General features: G+C 39.2%; 3 protein-coding genes and 1 non-coding gene across 4 annotated transcripts; 3 read left to right on the forward strand and 1 right to left on the reverse strand.

Moving 5' to 3' along the window:
• The first annotated feature begins 208 nt into the window (after positions 1-208).
• Positions 209-1,357, forward strand: Pex10 (peroxisomal biogenesis factor 10). Its single transcript, XM_028310348.1, has one exon. It carries the CDS (start codon positions 304-306, stop codon positions 1,120-1,122), a length of 819 nt encoding a protein of 272 aa, XP_028166149.1. The 5' UTR covers positions 209-303; the 3' UTR covers positions 1,123-1,357.
• Positions 1,298-2,797, reverse strand: LOC114356949 (12 kDa FK506-binding protein). Its single transcript, XM_028310349.1, has 3 exons — positions 2,646-2,797; positions 2,404-2,564; positions 1,298-2,006 (listed from the first exon to the last, which is right to left on the reverse strand). Exons 1-3 carry the CDS (start codon positions 2,680-2,682, stop codon positions 1,878-1,880), a joined length of 327 nt encoding a protein of 108 aa, XP_028166150.1. The 5' UTR covers positions 2,683-2,797; the 3' UTR covers positions 1,298-1,877.
• A 95-nt stretch (positions 2,798-2,892) lies between these two features.
• LOC114356963 (uncharacterized) lies at positions 2,893-18,568 on the forward strand. The gene is made up of 22 exons (XM_028310363.1): positions 2,893-3,328; positions 3,416-3,597; positions 3,730-3,808; positions 3,930-4,160; positions 5,123-5,262; positions 6,100-6,226; positions 6,654-6,762; positions 7,183-7,299; positions 8,123-8,226; positions 8,422-8,538; positions 9,255-9,380; positions 9,913-10,020; positions 10,983-11,173; positions 11,263-11,374; positions 11,520-11,822; positions 12,448-12,543; positions 12,931-13,037; positions 13,864-14,011; positions 14,531-14,632; positions 16,159-16,290; positions 17,476-17,640; positions 18,293-18,568. Exons 1-21 carry the CDS (start codon positions 3,185-3,187, stop codon positions 17,617-17,619), a joined length of 2,919 nt encoding a protein of 972 aa, XP_028166164.1. The 5' UTR covers positions 2,893-3,184; the 3' UTR covers positions 17,620-17,640; positions 18,293-18,568.
• Positions 13,180-13,250, forward strand: TRNAG-GCC (transfer RNA glycine (anticodon GCC)). Its single transcript has one exon. It is a non-coding gene; the product is annotated as a tRNA-Gly (tRNA).
• Positions 18,569-19,619: the final 1,051 nt, after the last annotated feature.

Raw genomic sequence — 19,619 nt, forward strand, 5'->3', positions numbered from 1 at the left:
AGATAAATATAGATGACCCACGCTGAACTGTCCCGCCAAACTCAATGACAGGGGGGCGCTACCATCGTTCAACTATATGGTTTCCAACATGGCAAAAATCGGAACCAGCGATCCGGTATTGACGGTGGCGCCCCACTGTCAATGTCATCGACAGGACAGTCCAGTATTTTGGAACTATACTGTCAGTGAGTCAGTGTCAAAATAATGTCAAAAACAGCTGGTTGTGTTGTTGTGATAAATTTTTCAGGAAAAATAATTTTAATGCATTAAATAGTCGTATTATAACATTATCCTACTTCTAAAATGGCACTACCAGCAGCACAACCTGCCGAAGTACTCCGAGCATTCCAAAAGGACGACCTGTACGAGAAACAATTAGCCGAGCAACTTTCTAGGATTTTGCCTTCACGGCATGCTTCTAAGGCTATTCCAGTGTCCTCTATCTTGTATAAGTCATTCACGACTCTCAAGGACCTCCAGACGTTAGGAGAAGAGTACTCTGGCATAGTTCAAGTCGACGACAGCTATCACAAGTTACCTTCATTCTGCAGTCGGCTAACAAGCATTCTTTTATCGACTCTCGGTGAATCTTTGACAAGGAAACTTCTGAGACAAGCAGAGAAGGGTGTGGAACGAAATGCAGCTCTAAAACCTGCAGCACAGAACACTTTTATCATTATTTTGAGAGCTGTAAACTCTATGGTGCCACAGATTGAGAGCATTCACCGTGCGCTCAGTTACATAAATGGTGGTCCTTTGCAAATTGGAAAGACGGTGACGGGCATAGATTATGTACATGTGAGACCTGCAGCAGCTGCTTATTATGCCCATTTACGGTTATTAGGGATAGTGACACTACTGCACGCTTTTATATCATGTGGGCAAAGCTTATATCTAGCTAAAAAGCATATGGACCAATTAAATGACCTGCCGAATGAAGTGGACAACAGTAAATCGTGTGTAGCGTGCCTGGAGGAGATCCTCCAGCCTTGTGTGCTGCCCTGTGGCCATATTTTTTGCATGAACTGCTCATACGGAGCTTTAGAAACATGTGCTCTTTGTAGGTCACCTTTTACAAAGAATACTGTTGTTCCTCTTATGAATTACAGTCCTGGCAGTTGATATCATAGAAAAAAAACTATTTTATGTTATGGGTTGGTTACCAAAGAAGACATTATGGTGATGGTGCTATAGCTATAATGAAATAAATAAAACAATTTATACACAAAGCTTTTTTATTAAGATTAATATTTTGAGGTCAGAAAATTAAGTTTTTTTAACATAACTTTATGTTAGCTAGCCCAGCTGTAGCAGATAAAGATTTTCCACAACCTTATAAATAATTATGATAACATTTAAACAACACATTGAATTAAAAATAAGATGTCAAATGCAATAGAATTCAGACAGTATCCCAAAAGTAACAAATCTAGTTATATTATTTGTGTAATCACAACTATAAAATTTGTAGCATTAGCATAAATGCATGTATAATAATAGTAATATAATATTTCATCATCAGATAAATAACCAATATAAGATTTTTCTGAGAACACTTATTCTAGAAAAGGCAAGATTATTCTCCAAATGCATTTAACTTCGTACACCTATGTTTCATGTAAAAATACATAATAATGCATAAAGCACTCCAACTAAAATATTTTATCAGGAGGAGACAGCCTATAAGACACTTCAGTGTATTTTGTCAACAATTACCTTAAAATTTATAAATAAGCATTACCAATTAATCCAATTGTCTAAATTACAATAATACTAAATACTGATGTGAACAATACAATGTAAGTGCTCATACTCTATGAGAAAAATATGTAAACATAACAATGATATAAACATACAAATTATGGCAAGAGATTAAGTTATTCCACACGTAGAAGTTCAACGTCGAAGATTAGAGTAGAATTGGGAGGGATGACTCCGGGGTGGCCTCTCGAGCCGTAAGCGAAGTCAGGGGAGCATGTCAGTCTAGCCCTTTCTCCTACAGACATCTGAAATAAGATACCAGTAAATCTTTTGTTAAAAAAATTAGGTGAAATGTAGTTTTTTTAACTAATAAAAATAAAGCTCTTGTCATGGTTACAATTGTGCTGGATGTAAAGTTTGCAACAACTATAGTAACCAACACGGTGGCGACGCATTCTATTACTCATCTTGGAAAGTGGATAATAGTGACTGCGGTTCATTAGTTTCAGCCGAAAGACGTCACTGCTGGACAAAAGCCTCCCCCAAGGATTTCCACGAAGACCGGTCCTGCGCCGCGTCTGTGTATTTGACTATATTTGTTGCTCAAAGGACTATGGCCGCATTACAATGCAAAGTTGTGGATCCGCGTGTCAAGATGTGGAGTTGTATACTATTTTTATAATTACACTACATGTTATTTACCTTAGCGAGTCCTTGGTCCCAACCCTTGATAACATCACCCTTCCCAAGAGTGAATTTGAAGGGCTGTCCACGATCCCTTGAGGAGTCAAACTTCTTCCCATTCTGCAACGTGCCTGTGTAATGAACTACTACTGTCTGACCAGGTTTAGGGTACGTAGAACCTGGAAAGCGAACGAAAGCCTTGTAAAAAAATATTTTTAGGTTATGACAGCATTGAAGAGGATATCAAAAAAACAACGCACCATTGCCAGGAGAAAGGGTTTCTATATCAACTCCCATTGTTTAAAGTATAAATGCAATTATAATTAAAAGATAACAGGACTTTTTAGTTCCGTTTGGCGGAGCTGAGAAATCGTGTGAAAAATGGAATGGAAAATGAAAATGTCAAACATTTTTTTTTTAATGACATCTGTCAACTAATCATATTCATAGACAATTGTTTTTGTTTCACATTTTTTTAGTCGTACACATAACCGTGACCTTATGCCTACCACAGAGTTGCCTACTAGAAATTAGTTCTTTATCTGTAAACTTTGATGGACCAATAGGAATTGAGTATTTTATAAACAATAAAAATGGCCGCGCGTCAAATTCTTTGACAGAGAAAACAGTTGAAATTAAAACTTTGAAACGGGATTATTTTAATTTTTTGAGAATTTTTGTACATATTTGTGGCTTATTCAAATAACCTTTCACATCAATAATTTAGTATTCAGCTTTACAGTGGTATTATTTCAAGTTGCTAGAAGAAATTGAAGAAAATACGATACAACGCGTGACAATGGAAGTGGATAGTGTAGAAACCTGGAATAATCCTCCAGACGGAGGAAAATTTGCCAATTTGAAAGCGTTTGTGACTGCTGCTCGTGAGTTTGAGGCAACTCATAGTGAATCTGCTGTTAATATGATGAACCGGTACTTGGGTGTAAGTTTGCCGACTGTAACTTCCTTGAATGGAAAACCCTGGATTTTGAGCTCAGAAGGTGAAGTTAATGTGTTTTATTTGTTGTAGCTCATCGCCTCATCATGTGACCTGACAATATTCTCTCCTGGGCGGTCGGAAGTGTGTGCTTTCTTTAGTTCCTTGTGGCGAGTAATGTGCGATAGCAGATGCCCACATTGGGCTGGTGTGGCTGTGTTGTCTCGTGCTGCAATAGAGCCGAGCGCTAGACATGCGTTGACGCACACTTACAAGTAAGTTTTATAATTTAATATCTTTCTTACTTCAACTTCTTGAAATAGTTTGTGAAGCTTTTCTAGCACTCTGCTAGTAAGTAAATAATTTCTGAATGAATCTCTAGAATTTATCTTATTATTTTTTTACAGATTTATGCCAATTCTATCCAGACTGTTATCAGATACAATATCAAATGACAAGAAAATCAAACTTCTGTCAGTAATGCAGGTAAATGGCTTTTTCAAATTAATTAGGTATAATACATTTTTTGAGCTACTTTTCATAACACTTAGTAGGGTTACACACATGACTATGATATTCTTAATTTTTTTTGTCCTTTTTATTTCAGGAAATATCATATGGCATTAAAATAAGCTGGCAGGAGTCATACTTGTCAAGTTTGATGAAACAGCTGACGGACTGGATCACCCAGCCCATGACGGAGCCTCAGGAACGCACAATTGGGCACAAATCGCTCACTGTACTCGTAAATGTGTGCTACGGAAACTTGCCAGCGATATACGCTCTTATGAGGACTGTGGACACTAAGGATTTTGTTGTGCATCTTATTAGCTTGAAGGTATAAGCACAGAATAATAATAAGTACTACGTACAGAAGTTTTACTTCGCGAAGGTATTTAAAAAATGTATGCTCAATGTCATTAACAATATGGTGTAATTTAGCCTGTCTCAAGAGTCAAGCACCATTTTGTTGACAAACGTCACTGCGCCGAAGCTATAGGGCTGACTTCGGTAAAATGATGTGACGTGAGGTGCCAAACTACGGAAAATGGCGGAGGAAATACATGATTTAGCATGAATTATCATGAATAATATTAACTACTTATTTACCTCTCAGTGTCTTGAGGCAACTTAAAAAAGTACATTCTGTGTTTTTATTATTATTTAGGCAGTAAATACTGCACAGTATTTATTACACCATTTTCTTTATTTTCTTCCATCATACACAAGAATACGCGTGCGTGAGTCAATGTTCGCTCGTATGTGAGGCCTTGTCGAATAGTATCCTGTAGGTGGGCCATCGTGCGTGTTTTGTTTTCGATGTAAACTCGCGGAGATGAACAGGCTTACGGGCCTGGTATAAGCTAGAGCTAGTCTATTTTTATTATGATAGTCTATAGTGTAGGCAAATTGGGAAACCAAACTCAGAACAGGCCATAAGTTTTGCTAAATAAGAAATCTGATAGATATGATGTACTTATTGTGGTAGAAATTTAAAAAAAAGCTTGTTGTGCTGTCTTTTTCCTTATAGCTACATCCTTGTGGTCAAACTGATAGGAACTGAACTGACTGAACTGAACCTTACCAAACCAAATTTAACAAAAGAATGAACCTACACTACATTTTATAAGCTTGCAATAATGTTACTAAAAAGTCAAAAGGGAGAATGCTCCCTTCCAACTTTAATTTCTTTTAAACAACTGTTCTTTTCTAGGTTTTCTGTATATATTTTTAAACTGTCAGTCTTGTTAGTATTTGCATGGTGTCCTTATATCTACTATATTCTACTAATATCTTCAGGACGGTGGTTACGGCGGCGTAGAAGTATGCAGACTCCTGCTGTGCTTATCTGGAGCAACGCGTGGCGCGGCCGCGACTCGCCAGCCCGACGTGCATAGCTATCTGAACTGCACCATGCGGACCTTCAATAAGGCTATTGTGTAAGTTCATTCTTAGCTGAAGATGTCCACTGCTGGACTAAGATCTCCTTGAAGGGCTTGGTTTGATTACGACAGCCAGAAGTTCTAAATCTGGATCTGATTTCCACATCAATACTGCATCCAGGAGCTTCCCGCGACCTTCGCCAGGTCACCGGTCTATCAAGTGAATGCTTACAATGGGGATGTTGCCTGGGTCAAAAAGCAAGAGTTTTAATTAGTCCGTCAGTTAACTTATCAAAAAATACTCTACACGTATTTTTCACTTTTTCAAACTAATGAAAATTTAAAGAGATAAAGCGCCCCAAAGTTCATAAGAAGAGGCCCGTGACGTCAACGCTTGCTTAAAAATGCCGCACGTTGTGACGTCGTGCGCAACTTCAACGCATCATAACTATGTAATTATTTGTTAGATTGACAAATAAAAATATATGTGTCCAATATTTTTTGATATTAAACATTACGGACTAAAAAAATTTTTTTAGGCAACTAGCCTTCGCCACTCATCATATTATTATGCTGCAACAGTATTGTTCTTGATGTGTCATTGTCTATACTAGGTATACTTATTTGTAATAAAAAATGTATCTGTTGGCTTGACACGGTAACGCTTTTAGTATTTAGAATTGTAGACTAAAAAGCATTTTCTCAGTCATGCTCAATATTTTCAGTGTTTATTTTCACATCTGTCTCCTTATCAACATTGACTGTAAAACCTAGCTTTAGAAACTATAGGCCATGATGTGTAACCCACTTAATTTTAAGCTGCATGACGCATGTATCAAATAAGGATGTCTACACCAAATAACTACCTATATTACACTCGTTTCTATGTTCCAGCGAGCAAGACGCAACGCAGCTTCTGCACGCGTACACTTTCATCAACGATCTGTGCAGCGATAGCAACTTGCGCGGCTTCGTGCTTACCTACTCGCACTTCTCGCAAGCCTTGAACGATGGCGTGAAGGTATTAAGATGAATGAAATAATCGAGAAATTAGAATCATACCAAGAAAAACTTTATTTCATTATTGTACTGTTTCGACAGTTCTCAAGTAAGTTTGAATGCTAGCGCATTAAGCCGGATTTATGTATATTTAATTTTGTCGTGACACATGAAAACGGAATCGGCTTCAAACATTAAAGTGGAGTGTCGTTTAAGGTGTGAAAACACAACACAACAGGTCAGAAAAAAATAAATCCGGCTTCATGGGCAAAGAAGTTATCAACTTCATTAAAGTTTTGTGTGCTAAGGCGCATATTTTTGCGCCAATGCATAGTTGTAATCACGTGTTACTTAGCTCTTTAAAATGACCTCCATAATGCACCATAGATATTGCAGGTAATATATGAAACTACTATGGTTATTATTGACTTTGTATTCTTTTACTTCAGGATGTGGACAGCCTGTGCAAGATAAACCCAGACGATGCGCCGGAGCCGGAACAGTTGATCAACTGCGTCAGAAACGCGCTGAAATTCCTTACAGTTATTGTTAGTTTAGGTAATATTAATGTTTTTACTCACCTTTTATTACACTACTAGATTTTTACCAGACATGCCTTGTCGGTGATAATGATAAAATCTTATCAATGATTTTAGGCGACAAATATGCTTAAAATCGATTAAATGCATCGATTTATTATCATGGTTGACATGGTACGCATCCTAGGCCTACTAGCAACCATTTATATCTTACATAAAGCATGTATTTTTTATGAAAAAATAAGTTTCAAAAGACGTTAATTTTCTCAAATACAACTTTTTGTATAAAATTGGAAAAAATTACACCAGATTGGCCCCCTTTTGGATTGAACTGGGCTTTTTACACATTATACTTTTATAAGAGCAATTTCTAATGGTTCTTACAGGCTGATTCGTCGCGAAAACGGAGAAAAATATACAACTTTATTCTATTTTCTAGATTTATATTCGCTGCGGTGTCACCACAGCCAGCTGGTTTGCCTGTGTATGAAGGCGAGCCGCATTTGTTTGCCCGAGGCGTTGGAGCTCTTTGCCGCCATTATTTTACAATACAGAGGTAATCAATAATTTATAATAATAATTACTAATAAACGAAGATGTGCGGTTATCTTAGAAGAAGAAGCGAATAACTATTTTCAATTATTTCTCGCAAAAACGTACGGTGTAGATGTTGCCTGCCTGCTGCTGTCTTTCCCGAAAACTATAATCCGGGCCTCTTCAAGGCGAGAGTGAATAGGCACTTACAGGGCAGATATGTACCATCCTAGACTGCATCCCACTTAACATCAGGTGCGATTGTGGTCAAATACCTGCCTTGTGCATAAAAAAGAAAAAGAAAAAAGATTCCATGCACATAAATAAATACATAACCAAAAAGTTTATCGCGGCAAGCAAGAACTATCAAATACGTATGTATCATATTTGCTGATGCTACTTCATCGAGTGTGAGTTTATATCAAACGTATTCGATATGGATTGCGTAAAAAAATACATCAAATGTATGACGGATTGTACAGCGTCTCTAGCGAATACTTTCAAGAACTAAAATATTTTCATAGATTTTTTCGACACACTCGCTAGCGACGACGCACTAAGCCCACTGCCAACATTTATGTCAATGTATGCGGGCTAAGCTATAGTCTGGTCCGTGAGCACGTAGAATTTTGTCCAATGACCCCAAGCTACCCATCCTTATCGCTCGCGCGTAATTATGTTGCTGTCGCGCTCGCACACTCACTGCGGGCGCCCGTCGCACAGTCGCGACAGCAATATAATTACGCGCGAGCGATAAGGATGGGTAGCTTGGGGTCATTGGACAAAATTCTACGTGCTCACGGACCGGGCTTTAGTAATGTTTAAGGAAATGAAATATCTTTCAGACGAAGGCCGGGTTCCGCATGAGCTGATACTGGTCATAAGCGACGGGCTCCCAGGCTTGCTGGTGTCGCCGGCCTTGGAGCCTGGCAAAGCGGGCGTGCAGTGGGTACGTTGAACTCTCCGGTTTGTCTATGTTCCGAATATTAGAATAACTATAAAAAAAAGGAAAATTTATAAAAAAAGACAAACATTTGCCATAAAAAAATTCATGGGTTTTGAAATTTTTGTTGAATACCTTTATCTCCCCGTTGCGACGCCGAGGCGGCCCGCTAGTGTACTAAATAAAAACTTAATATTTCAGTTGCAAGTAGTGGGAGCGCTGTGCGAATCAACAGAAACGCAAGAGCGCGTGCTCCAAGAAGTCACTCCAGACAACTTCGAAGATATGTTGTATAGTGTGTTGCAGTATACGTCACAAGTTAGTATAATACAATATTATCTTAGTATAGTTATACAGTCTTCTTGGACAGTCCATATTTCCAACAGATGGGGATAAAATTAAAAAGTCCCATTTGGAAATCGAACTCAATAAGTTCTCCCGCATTTCTAGACTACTAAATTCATATCAACTCCCATGGCTAATAGTCTTATTATACCATTGCTTTGTTACCTTATTTTTTGTTTTTACAAAGTTCAAAATATTTTAGCAACAATAGGGGATCGGACACTTCACAAATAATTTGATGAAACTGATGAATAATTCAATTTTCAATTATTCATTAAAAAATTGTTATACTTTTGCTTATTTGAGATAATTGATAGTGCCGTTAACGGCTTGTAGTGCCTTACAAAAGTATGTCATTGATTAGGGAAAAACAGTAAAATTATTAGTTTGTGTTGTCCTACAAATTCTAGGGGTATATTTTTTCAGCTTTAACGTGGTGTGTTATGTATAGTCTGGTCCGGGAGCACGTAGAATTTTGTCCAATGACCCCAAGCTACCCATCCTTATCGCTCGCGCGTAATTATATTACTGTCGCGACTGTGGGACGGGCGCCCGCAGTGAGTGTGCGAGCATGACAGGAACATAATTAGGCGCGAGCGATAAGGATGGGTAGCTTGGGGTCATTGGACAAAATTCTACGTGCTCCCAGACCAGACTATACAATAGGTTTGCGCTTTTGTTCGTTCCAGAACGGCCAAGTAGGACAGGAGTCAGCCCAGCAATCGGTAGTGGTGGGCTGCAGAACAGCTTTAGCGCTCGCGCCTTTATCCAGGGATTGGGAGGCCGCGCTCAACAGGCTACTGGCCCATCATCAGGTAATAATACACTAAAGCCTTTTTCAATCGTCTGATAACATTTAATTTAAAAATAAACTTGTCATTTTGACATATCTAGATACGCAGCAGTGTGTCAAGCCAAGTTCAAGAAAAGAAACTGGGTAGCCAGCGCCGAGTGTAATATCACACGAACCATTTAGTGCCATTTATCATACTGAAACAATGTTAGCACGTCACACTGACACCGGGACTTGATGGGCCTATAAGACGCATCGAATAAGTGTAATTATGTCCATTTTAAAAATAACTAAAATTGGTCATATCTCAAAATTCGTGAAATTAGAGAAGTGTTTTTAATAACCAATCAGATTTCCTGGTTTCCTGAATAATGACAATGATGGTTATTGAAAACATTTTTGGAAACCGCGCCTTACGCCCAAGTCCGCCCAACTTTAAGACACCCTGTACATATCAACCATGTCCATAATAATTTATAGAAAAAAAGCTAACTTCAGTTCGTATTAATTTTTCTTGTCGCCTCGTATAAATCATGTTCTTGTAATTCAATCAGGTCCGCAAACTGCTATGCGCTGGGCTTACGAGCGGCAACGGCGCCAGGCGGAGACAGATCCTGCAACTAGTCAAGCATCACTACTTCCCTTCGGATCAAATGAATCAGGTTCGTTGAAGTCTGCGATAGCTATGTTTTATGTTATTTTAATTTTTTACTTTCGATTTACAGGTAGTGCTATATTTTCCTTGGACGCATGTTCGCTCAGAGTGCTTGCCTGCCGTCACTATTGCTTCGAATATAGTCAAACGATTCTGAAACGTTAAGTGACAAAAAACAAAAACTAATCCAGTATTGATAATAGCGCTCTCCTAAATGTCATAAATAAGATTGTCCAATGTGACAAAAATTGGAACTAATATTCCAGTATTTAAGTAGCGCCCTCTTGACAATGTCATAGCTGGGACGGTTCAGTGTTATATATTTATCATGTCGTTTCTCGGTGACGTCCCGTTAACGGCTGAAGCAAACAAGCGCTTTATTGCTGTAATATTTATCGCTACCATATCATTCTTATTGTCGTCTCGATAGCAGTTGCGTAGACAATGTCCTAATGAGGGCTATCGTTTTTATACTTAACAGTTGGCACCCCTGGCGATTGACAGGACCTTACTCTACAGTGGCGCCATCTCGATGAGTGTAAATGCGATAATCCTACCACTTTAGCACTCACCAGTTGGTGCCACTGTCTTCGCTACTACCAAGTGACAGGACCTTAGTCTACAGTGGCGCAAACTGGTGAGCGCTAAAACGATAGCCCTCATTCCGTTTCTGTGGGTCTAGACAAGACAATACTGTGGGTCTAGACAAATCTTTGGACAATTTCACACAGCGCCAGCTAGCCCCAAAGTAAGCAACTTAATGCTTGTGTTATGGGTGCTAGCTTAACGGATATACTACTTATATACTTTTTTTTAAATACATAAATATTATACATAGTCACACCCAGACCCGTCACAGAAATTAAAATTCATCATTTCAATTTCTGCCCGGCCGGGAATCGAACTCGGGACCTCTCGGCATAGTAGTCCGTTCTGAACCACTACACCAAACGGCCGACTTCTATCCAGGTGTTCGGCGAGAGCCTCCACTGCATGGGTGACGTCACTCCCTCCGAGGCGTCCCCGCGCCCTGACGGCGACGGCGAGGGAGCGTGGGCCCAGCGCGTGCCGCCCGCGCAGGAACACGCCATCTCGCAGCTGCTGCACCAGCTCACTGCTGCTCTACACGCGGGCCAGGTGTGTATACAGCAGCCTGCACGGTGACGTCACCCAGCGCGTGCCGCCCGCGCAGGAACACGCCATCTCGCAGCTGCTGCACCAGCTCACTGCTGCTCTACACGCGGGCCAGGTGTGTATACAGCAGCCTGCACGGTGACGTCACCCAGCGCGTGCCGCCCGCGCAGGAACACGCCATCTCGCAGCTGCTGCACCAGCTCACTGCTGCTCTACACGCGGGCCAGGTGTGTATACAGCAGCCTGCACGGTGACGTCACCCAGCGCGTGCCGCCCGCGCAGGAACACGCCATCTCGCAGCTGCTGCACCAGCTCACTGCTGCTCTACACGCGGGCCAGGTGTGTATACAGCAGCCTGCACGGTGACGTCACCCAGCGCGTGCCGCCCGCGCAGGAACACGCCATCTCGCAGCTGCTGCACCAGCTCACTGCTGCTCTACACGCGGGCCAGGTGTGTATACAGCAGCCTGCACGGTGACGTCACCCAGCGCGTGCCGCCCGCGCAGGAACACGCCATCTCGCAGCTGCTGCACCAGCTCACTGCTGCTCTACACGCGGGCCAGGTGTGTATACAGCAGCCTGCACGGTGACGTCACCCAGCGCGTGCCGCCCGCGCAGGAACACGCCATCTCGCAGCTGCTGCACCAGCTCACTGCTGCTCTACACGCGGGCCAGGTGTGTATACAGCAGCCTGCACGGTGACGTCACCCCTCCGAGGCGTCCCCGCGCCCTGACGGTGACGGCGATTGTCATTACTGCTCTACACAAAGGCCAAATGTGTAAAGCCCGGTCTGTGAGCACGTAGAATTTTGTCCAATGACCCCAAGCTACCCATCCTTATCACGCTTGCACACTCACTGCGGGCGCCCGTCGCACAGTCGCGACAGCAATATAATTACGCGCGAGCGATAATGATGGGTAGCTTGGGGTCATTGGACAAAATTCTACGTGCTCACAGAACAGACTATAGTTCTATCCCTCTCACACAAAGGGAGATGCCAGCGTAAGTGACAGATACACCCGAAACTAAACGCAACGACGTTTTGGAGTTGCCCTGGAGGAGCGGTCCTCATGCTCACTCTTTACCTCGCTGCACGCTGGCCAAGTGCATACACTTATGGGGCTCCTCGCATAAACGTAAACGTTCTAATGTTTCCATCCCTCTCATACCAAGCGAGATGCCAGCGTGAGCGACAGGGATAGTCTGTTCTTTTAGAACCGATTTTTCTTGATCCCATAATGTAACCAACTCAGCTGTTTAATGGCGTATTCATCATAATAACTATAATAATTGTTACAGATAAAAGACATCGCAACCTCGAGTGTAATGGAGCTGTATGGGTACAAAATGACCTGCCTGGAACAACGACTGCACTCTCACTCTGTAGCGTTGCAAGTAAGTTTCATAAACCATAGCTGAATTCATAAATACGACACATTTATAAAACCTCGGCTTCAAAAAACTCGGGCTTTCAAATAACACCAATATTGTTGGGGCACCATGATTGTGTTGTATGAAAATCTTTAAAGTTGTTGTCGCGGAAGGTGCAATTTATTTCACGCCGAGTGTATTAAGCACTACAGCTCTGCTTTAGTAAAATTATAATTTTAACTTAGAAAATTTTGGGAAATCTAAAATATTATCTACTAATAATGCAACCATCATTACGTTATGCCTAAAAATCACGACGAAAACATCATTGTTAATGAAAATATAAAATATCTGCCAGACATCCTGACTTCCTATATTTACTTTTTAATTGTTTATTTATTTATATTATAGGGAGCAAGTGAACACATGGCGTCTCTACAACACTCCCTAGCTATGCTACAAGCAACGAACTCATCACAACAAGACGTTCTATACACAACACAGATGCAAAACGAAAAGTAAGTGGCCATCTTGACTTTCATATGAACCGCGAATATACGACTTTCAACCTTATTACGTGTGACCAAGAACTGGTTTCGTCACGTTATAAATGCTTGCTGCTGTTATCTTTGGTACGGTAAATTCGTCCTTGTGAATGTAGCATCGGTGGTTCAGTGGTAGAATGCTCGCCTGCCACGCGGGCGGCCCGGGTTCGATTCCCGGCCGATGCATAAATCTTTTTGATTTTTTTTAACCATTTTATAGGTTTTGTTTTGCATTGTATTAAATTTTGCTAAGTAGGTAATTTAGAAGTTTTTTTTTATGTTTTAAGCTCAAAGATATGATTAAAAGTATTTATTTCTGTTTTCCATCACGTCATGTTTTTTTATGTATTCTTTGAATGAAAAATATTTTACACGATGTTTGTGTAATCAAAAAATATTATTTATAATTTTATACTCATCTATATATAAAAGAAAGTCGTGTTAGTTACTTCGCTTATAACTCAAGAACGGCTGAACCGATTTAGCTGAAAATTGTCAGGGAGGTAGTTTAGAGCCAGGAGAAGGACATAGGATACTTTTTATCCCGTTCGAAATTTAAAGAAAGTCTGCTTATTTATTGCCATTAAGGCGGAACAAAGTTCGCCGGGTCAGCTAGTTTTAAATAAAATAAATAAAAATAATGCATACTCATTTCTCATTTACATGGCATTGACGTTTTATCAACCTAGATGGCGTTGCAGGCTTACGAAGTTACAATATAGATGGCGTTGGCAGTCTTCATATTTAATGCGGCCAATCAGAAAATTCCACTTAAAAATTCTTTTTTCTCCATCCATAGACACAAAAAGACCATAGAGGACCTCCACAAACAGCTGGAAGATGCTGAAACCACATTGCGAGGGTTCCGCGCGAAGCTTGCAGCAGAGAGACTGGACAAGGACAATCAGAAGGAACATCTTCATAAAGAGTTCCGGGCCCAAATTGCTGTGAGTATTATAAGAATAAATAAATGTATTACTTTGTAAAAACTTGGCTTAGATATGTATAAGTTTGGTTTCAGTTAAAATCTTTATCAGGCATATTTATTTATTGTTAAAAATAAAGATTTACCAACAACATATCATTTTACATGCGTTGTTACATTACAAGAAAGAAAGCTAGAATCTAAAAGATATGCACATCGCAAATTATATCATCATCTTTGATGTAGGACCTAAAATTAATTTAGAAATTGGTACACATGGTAGGAAAATGTTGACCTTCGAAAATCTTAAATTTGAATCAGTTAAATCAAAACTGATGTTTTTTTATTGTTTTATGGACTTTAGTAGATTTAACCAAATTAAAAAAGGAGGAGATTCTCAATTCGTCTGTATGTTATTTTAATTAACTTCGTTTTATTGGTTGCGACTTTATATCAGGGGTATTTTCTCTTTATTTATGTTATGTATGTGTGTGTATAAATGTTAGTTCTTTATCAATGACGTATACTATTTATTTTCTAGACCATAGAAAATGAGATGAAGACACGCGAGCGGGAGGCCGAAGAGAGGCTAAAACAAGCTGAAACTGAAAACAAAGCGCTGCAGAAGAAGCTAGAACAGCAGGTACGTTTATTGTATTAATTTATTTTATAATAACAGGTTCAAATCGAGCGGGATATCTTTTTTTTTATCCACAACGAGGAAGCTCTTGGCCTGTATCTCACCTGATGGTAAGTGACGATCAGACCGAAGGTGGAATCGAGCTTCACCCGGAATCCTCAACCACGGAGGAACTGGCTATCTTACCTCTAACTGCCGGAACATTTGCTGTTCCGGCATCTGCATCTGTTTGCTGATAGGTAATTGAATTTAATAGTTTTGACTCTTAAACGGAGTGAAACAAAAGCAATAAAACTCTATTTTGTGTGGTTTGGGCTAGAGACTTCTTTAAAAAAAACACTTCGCTTAAAAGAAGTCTTAAATCAACTGTAAATTATGATTTCTTGCATTGAAATCGATAAAAAGTTGATCGATAATGACAGTCGATGAAGCACATAATGTCGTTCGTGCCCAAAAAACTGCTGCGGAAGATTTAATGAAAGCTACTGGCAACGCCACTCTTGTAGCGAAGTTTTGGGCTGTCACTATTTAAGTGAATAGGCGACAAGAAGAAGTGACATCGCTATCCCTATTTTCACACAAAAGGCTGAATTCTGATTAAATAATAATAAGTATATATCTGATTTGAGTATTAATCTTGTCAACTATAGTCTTTTTCACCTAAGATGATCCGTATGACACTTCAAGGTTATCCATATTACGCATACTGTATACTTATGCAGAATATTTTTGAAAAAATATTTGTATTGTATTAGCAATATAATAAAAAAAAATAACCACTTGTCTTGAAATATATAGTAAAATCTGAGTCTATTGATTATATTTTAATTAAATACGATGTAAAAATATTTTTTATTTAATGTACGCAATGTGTGAAACGGAATAGATTTAGTGCTGGGGTATTTGTTGTATAACAAAATCGATTACAAAATAGATTCATTAATCGATTGCAGTGAATACTTAATTATTAAAAACATCACAAAAGTCAACTATATTTTTCGATTGTTGACTTTAATAAAAGCATTGAAAATAAATTAATAGTTTTTAATTTAAAGAAATAGAGCCAGTACTTTTGAGGAAACGTTTTTTTGAACACGAAGTCCATGGAATTTGAATATTATCAATAAAAAAATATTACAAAAATATTTGTAATTAAAAAAAACATGTTTTTTGTTGAATGACACCTATACAAAATATTTCTCTAAAAGTAGGTTTTACTAACTCTTAGAAAACAATCGATAGATAAATCGCTATGGTTTAGTTATGTGACATCTCTATAACTTTCAAACTCGAAACGTCATACGGATCATCTTACGTGAAAAAGACTATACCCTATTTTCACTAAATGACTAATACACAAAACTTCATCATTATTGCCTATCATCAGCGCAACTCCCCGCTAATCCACTCTAAATTTTGTCAGTATGTGCGTGCGCGCCGCATACGTGTTGGCGCGCTCACATACTAACCGCGCTCGGTGCGTTTCTATGAAAATGACCTACTCATTTGTATTTACTCTGCTACCATAGACAACCAAAAACAGCGAGCTGGCTGGCGTGCTGATAAAGTTCGAGGAGCGCGTCAAACAGCGCGACAAGAAGTTAGAGGACGCTGCCGCCTCGGAGGCGGCTCTGAAAAGGGAGATAGACCACAAGGAGTCGGTAAGTCCAGTCGCAGTTACTATACAGGGTGGAAACGATAAGTGATCTCTTTCGACTATTTCTAAACTATACAAGATAACGAAAAACTGGTTACTGATCCTGAAAGTGCTTCACGAGCTCTATCCAACGATACCAATAATAGGTTACAAAATTAACTGGATCCATCCTAAAATTCAATGTTTCCAGCTTCCATACATTTAGTACAGCCACAGTCATGGCACTCATGTCTTGATAATATTATAGCAAGTAAAGCCTAAAACCAATGTTCTCCATGAATAATTTTAAATAAGAATGCAATTTACGAGTTCATTTTAAGTGTTTATTGTTTAATAAAAAAAAATAATACTTCTAATTTTGTTTGACTGGCATACATTTAGTATGGAGCCTGAAAACATTTAATTTTCGGATAGATCCAGTTTATTATGTAACCTATTATTGGTACCGTTTGAAAGACCTTGTGAAGTACTTTCAGAATCAGTCATCAGTTTTTCGATATCTTGTATAGTTTAGAAATAATCGAGTGAGATCACTTAACGTTTCCACCCTGTAGATAGATCGTTTCATCCACGAAGACGCGCCCCACCAATGTTTGGACGAGGGAAGCGCGGGATGCGATGAGTTTGATCCGAGCAATCCGAGCGTCATTATTGTAGTGTGCGTGTGCACTCATGGATAATTTAGCGTGTACCATTAACACTCAAACATTAGCGGAAGAATGGTAGGGCGCGTCTTCGTGGATAAAACAATCTACATATACTAGACTTGTATAATCAACATCATCAGGCCATTTTATCGACGATTTTAGATTACAAATGTTTAGACCAATCGTGTAAAATCTGTAAAATACCTCGATAAAAGTGTACCCTAGTCATACAGGTAATTTAGTCTCCTCTAAGTTACACCAACGTTTCATCGGCCTGATTAAATAAATCAGTTTATCCACTACAAAAATATCAAATATCAGTCCATAAAAATACAATACTTAATCGATCAATTATTTCCATTCAATGTTTCTTTATAAAAATTGATGCAATAATCTAGGCGTGTTAAAAAGTAACAGAGTGACAATAATTATTTTAGTTTATAGTAGTTTGCAAAAATTTTTATGTCAAAAATGTTCTCAATCTGAAAATTAATATTTACAATTTATTGATAGATGCTTCGTAATAACTAATTCTGCCACAGATGATAAAACAGCTGGAAAAGACAGTGGCAGAGCGCGAGAACCGATTGTACCAACTGACGTCACAGCTGGAGGAAATGAAGCGGGTGCAGGAAATGGTCGCCAAGCTTATGAGCAAGAGCAGTTCCTCTACGCCCGTCAGCTAGCGACACCTAGCGGTTGTCAAGGTATTTATCTAGGTTCAGTTTTCTTTCAGTCGTTTTAGGGCTCTTTTCCACAGATATTATGACGTTTTTCCAGGATCCCATTTTATAGTATACGTGTTTTAATATTAAAATTCTCACGAACATCCCGTTTGTAGTGTGTAAAAAAATAGGTCCGTTCTAATTCGAATTTCAAACACATAACTTGTGTGTTCACGCATTAATACTGGATTACCGTGGGAAAGAACCGTAGGAGAACCAAGTAACCTTATCAAGAACATACCTATACAAGTTGGTAAAACTTAAAAGGATGAGATCCTGATCCTGATCCAGATGAAAAGTTAGTAATAAGTGATTTGTGTCTATGAATAAAATATTTTGTATTTTTTTGTAAAAAAACAACCTAGGATGTAGGAATGGTCGCGGGAAGCACATGGCTAATCTTTAGTAGCATTTTAATGAGGGCTATCGTTTTAGCGCTCACCAGTTGGCGCCACTGTAGAGTAAGGTCTGGTCACTTGCTAGTAGCGAAGACAGTGGCGCCAACTGGTGAGCGCTAAAGTGGTAGGAGGACTATCGCATTTGCACTCATCAAGATGGCGCCACTGTAGAGTAAGGTTCTGTCAATCGCCAATCGTCAATTAGATAGATTCTGAAGTTATTTTTCTTATTTCAGGTTACTCCAATGAACTACCTTATTCGACGCTCCGAGATCTCACCGACTTTCCACATTTTTATACACTTTTTACTCGATTTTGTCCGCGTCGTACTATCATGAAAAGGGTTCAGTCCCAAAAATTGGAATGCATGTAGACTTTATATGTATAACTTTTAATATTGCGTACATGAATGTATCACTAAAATTATGTTGTAATGGAATATAGATACGAATTGATAATTGATATTGTATAGGATATTTTTATAGCTCGACGAAATAAAATATTTTAATGTATTTTCAAGCCGTTTTATTTCATCTGTAAACTACAAATTATGTATGTAAACAATATAGGTACGTTAAAATCTAAAACCAATTTTGTAGGTCTCAAAATATTCGACCATTCCGTAAATAAATTCATTGTTTGAAACACAATTTAAACAAATCCCGTTGTAATATGACGTCACTGACGAGAGGAACGGGGGAATATGAACCTAGCGAAATAAACATTGAATTTTCCCCAGTAATATAATATTAACAGATTATTTGAACTGTGGTTACGTTAATAATTCCACGGCTTCCACGTACACAGATTTGCGGTGCTGCGGCGTATATCGCAAACTTGGCACCGCAAACACACTTCTTGCCGCCTACCGCTTGTTAATTAGAAACGTGCCTTTGTTTGATTAAATAGAACGTTACAACTTCTTGCTAGGGTCAGTTGAAGCTTAGGGAGTTCGCAGACGAGCGACATTATGTCGGCGACTGCTTGCGATTAAAGTCGGCGAACGCCGACAGTTGTTTAGGCGTCGTATACTTAGTTGTTTGCAATTCACGAACGCGAGGTAGATACACGTACACAAGCTCACTCGCCTTCGTGAGTTGCAAGAACTATAAAAGGTGTTCAGTGTACGAGTGAAACAAATCAACCAAGCACTAATATTAATTAATTTATATCAACATACATAAAAAATAACTAACCTTGGTTTGCTCGAGCAGTAATTTCACCACTAAACACTCACAACACTTCACTAGCTCTCCTTAGACGTTCGTTCACAGCGGTCCGCGGTGGTTGGAAAGCGACTGACTGTCCGGTGCTTGTTGCAATAAATAAACGACCGAGTAATAGAACTTGAATGAGTCAGTGAACCGACGAAGCGAGTTGCCGGATCTGACGTCAGTCGGTATCCAATACTTATAAAATTTTAATAATTATTACTAAATACGAGCAATTTTATAAATTATCCTAACAAACAATCGCGACTTTCGAAGACGGACAGTCACGTACGTAGGTATAGTCACTACGTATAGTCAATGTCAACATTCATAACAGCGAAAGGCGCTAGTC

The sequence above is a fragment of the Ostrinia furnacalis genome, unplaced genomic scaffold, assembly GCF_004193835.3.
Source record: "Ostrinia furnacalis isolate ACB-3 unplaced genomic scaffold, ASM419383v2 OfSCF3012, whole genome shotgun sequence".
Taxonomy (NCBI): Eukaryota; Metazoa; Arthropoda; class Insecta; order Lepidoptera; family Crambidae; genus Ostrinia; species Ostrinia furnacalis.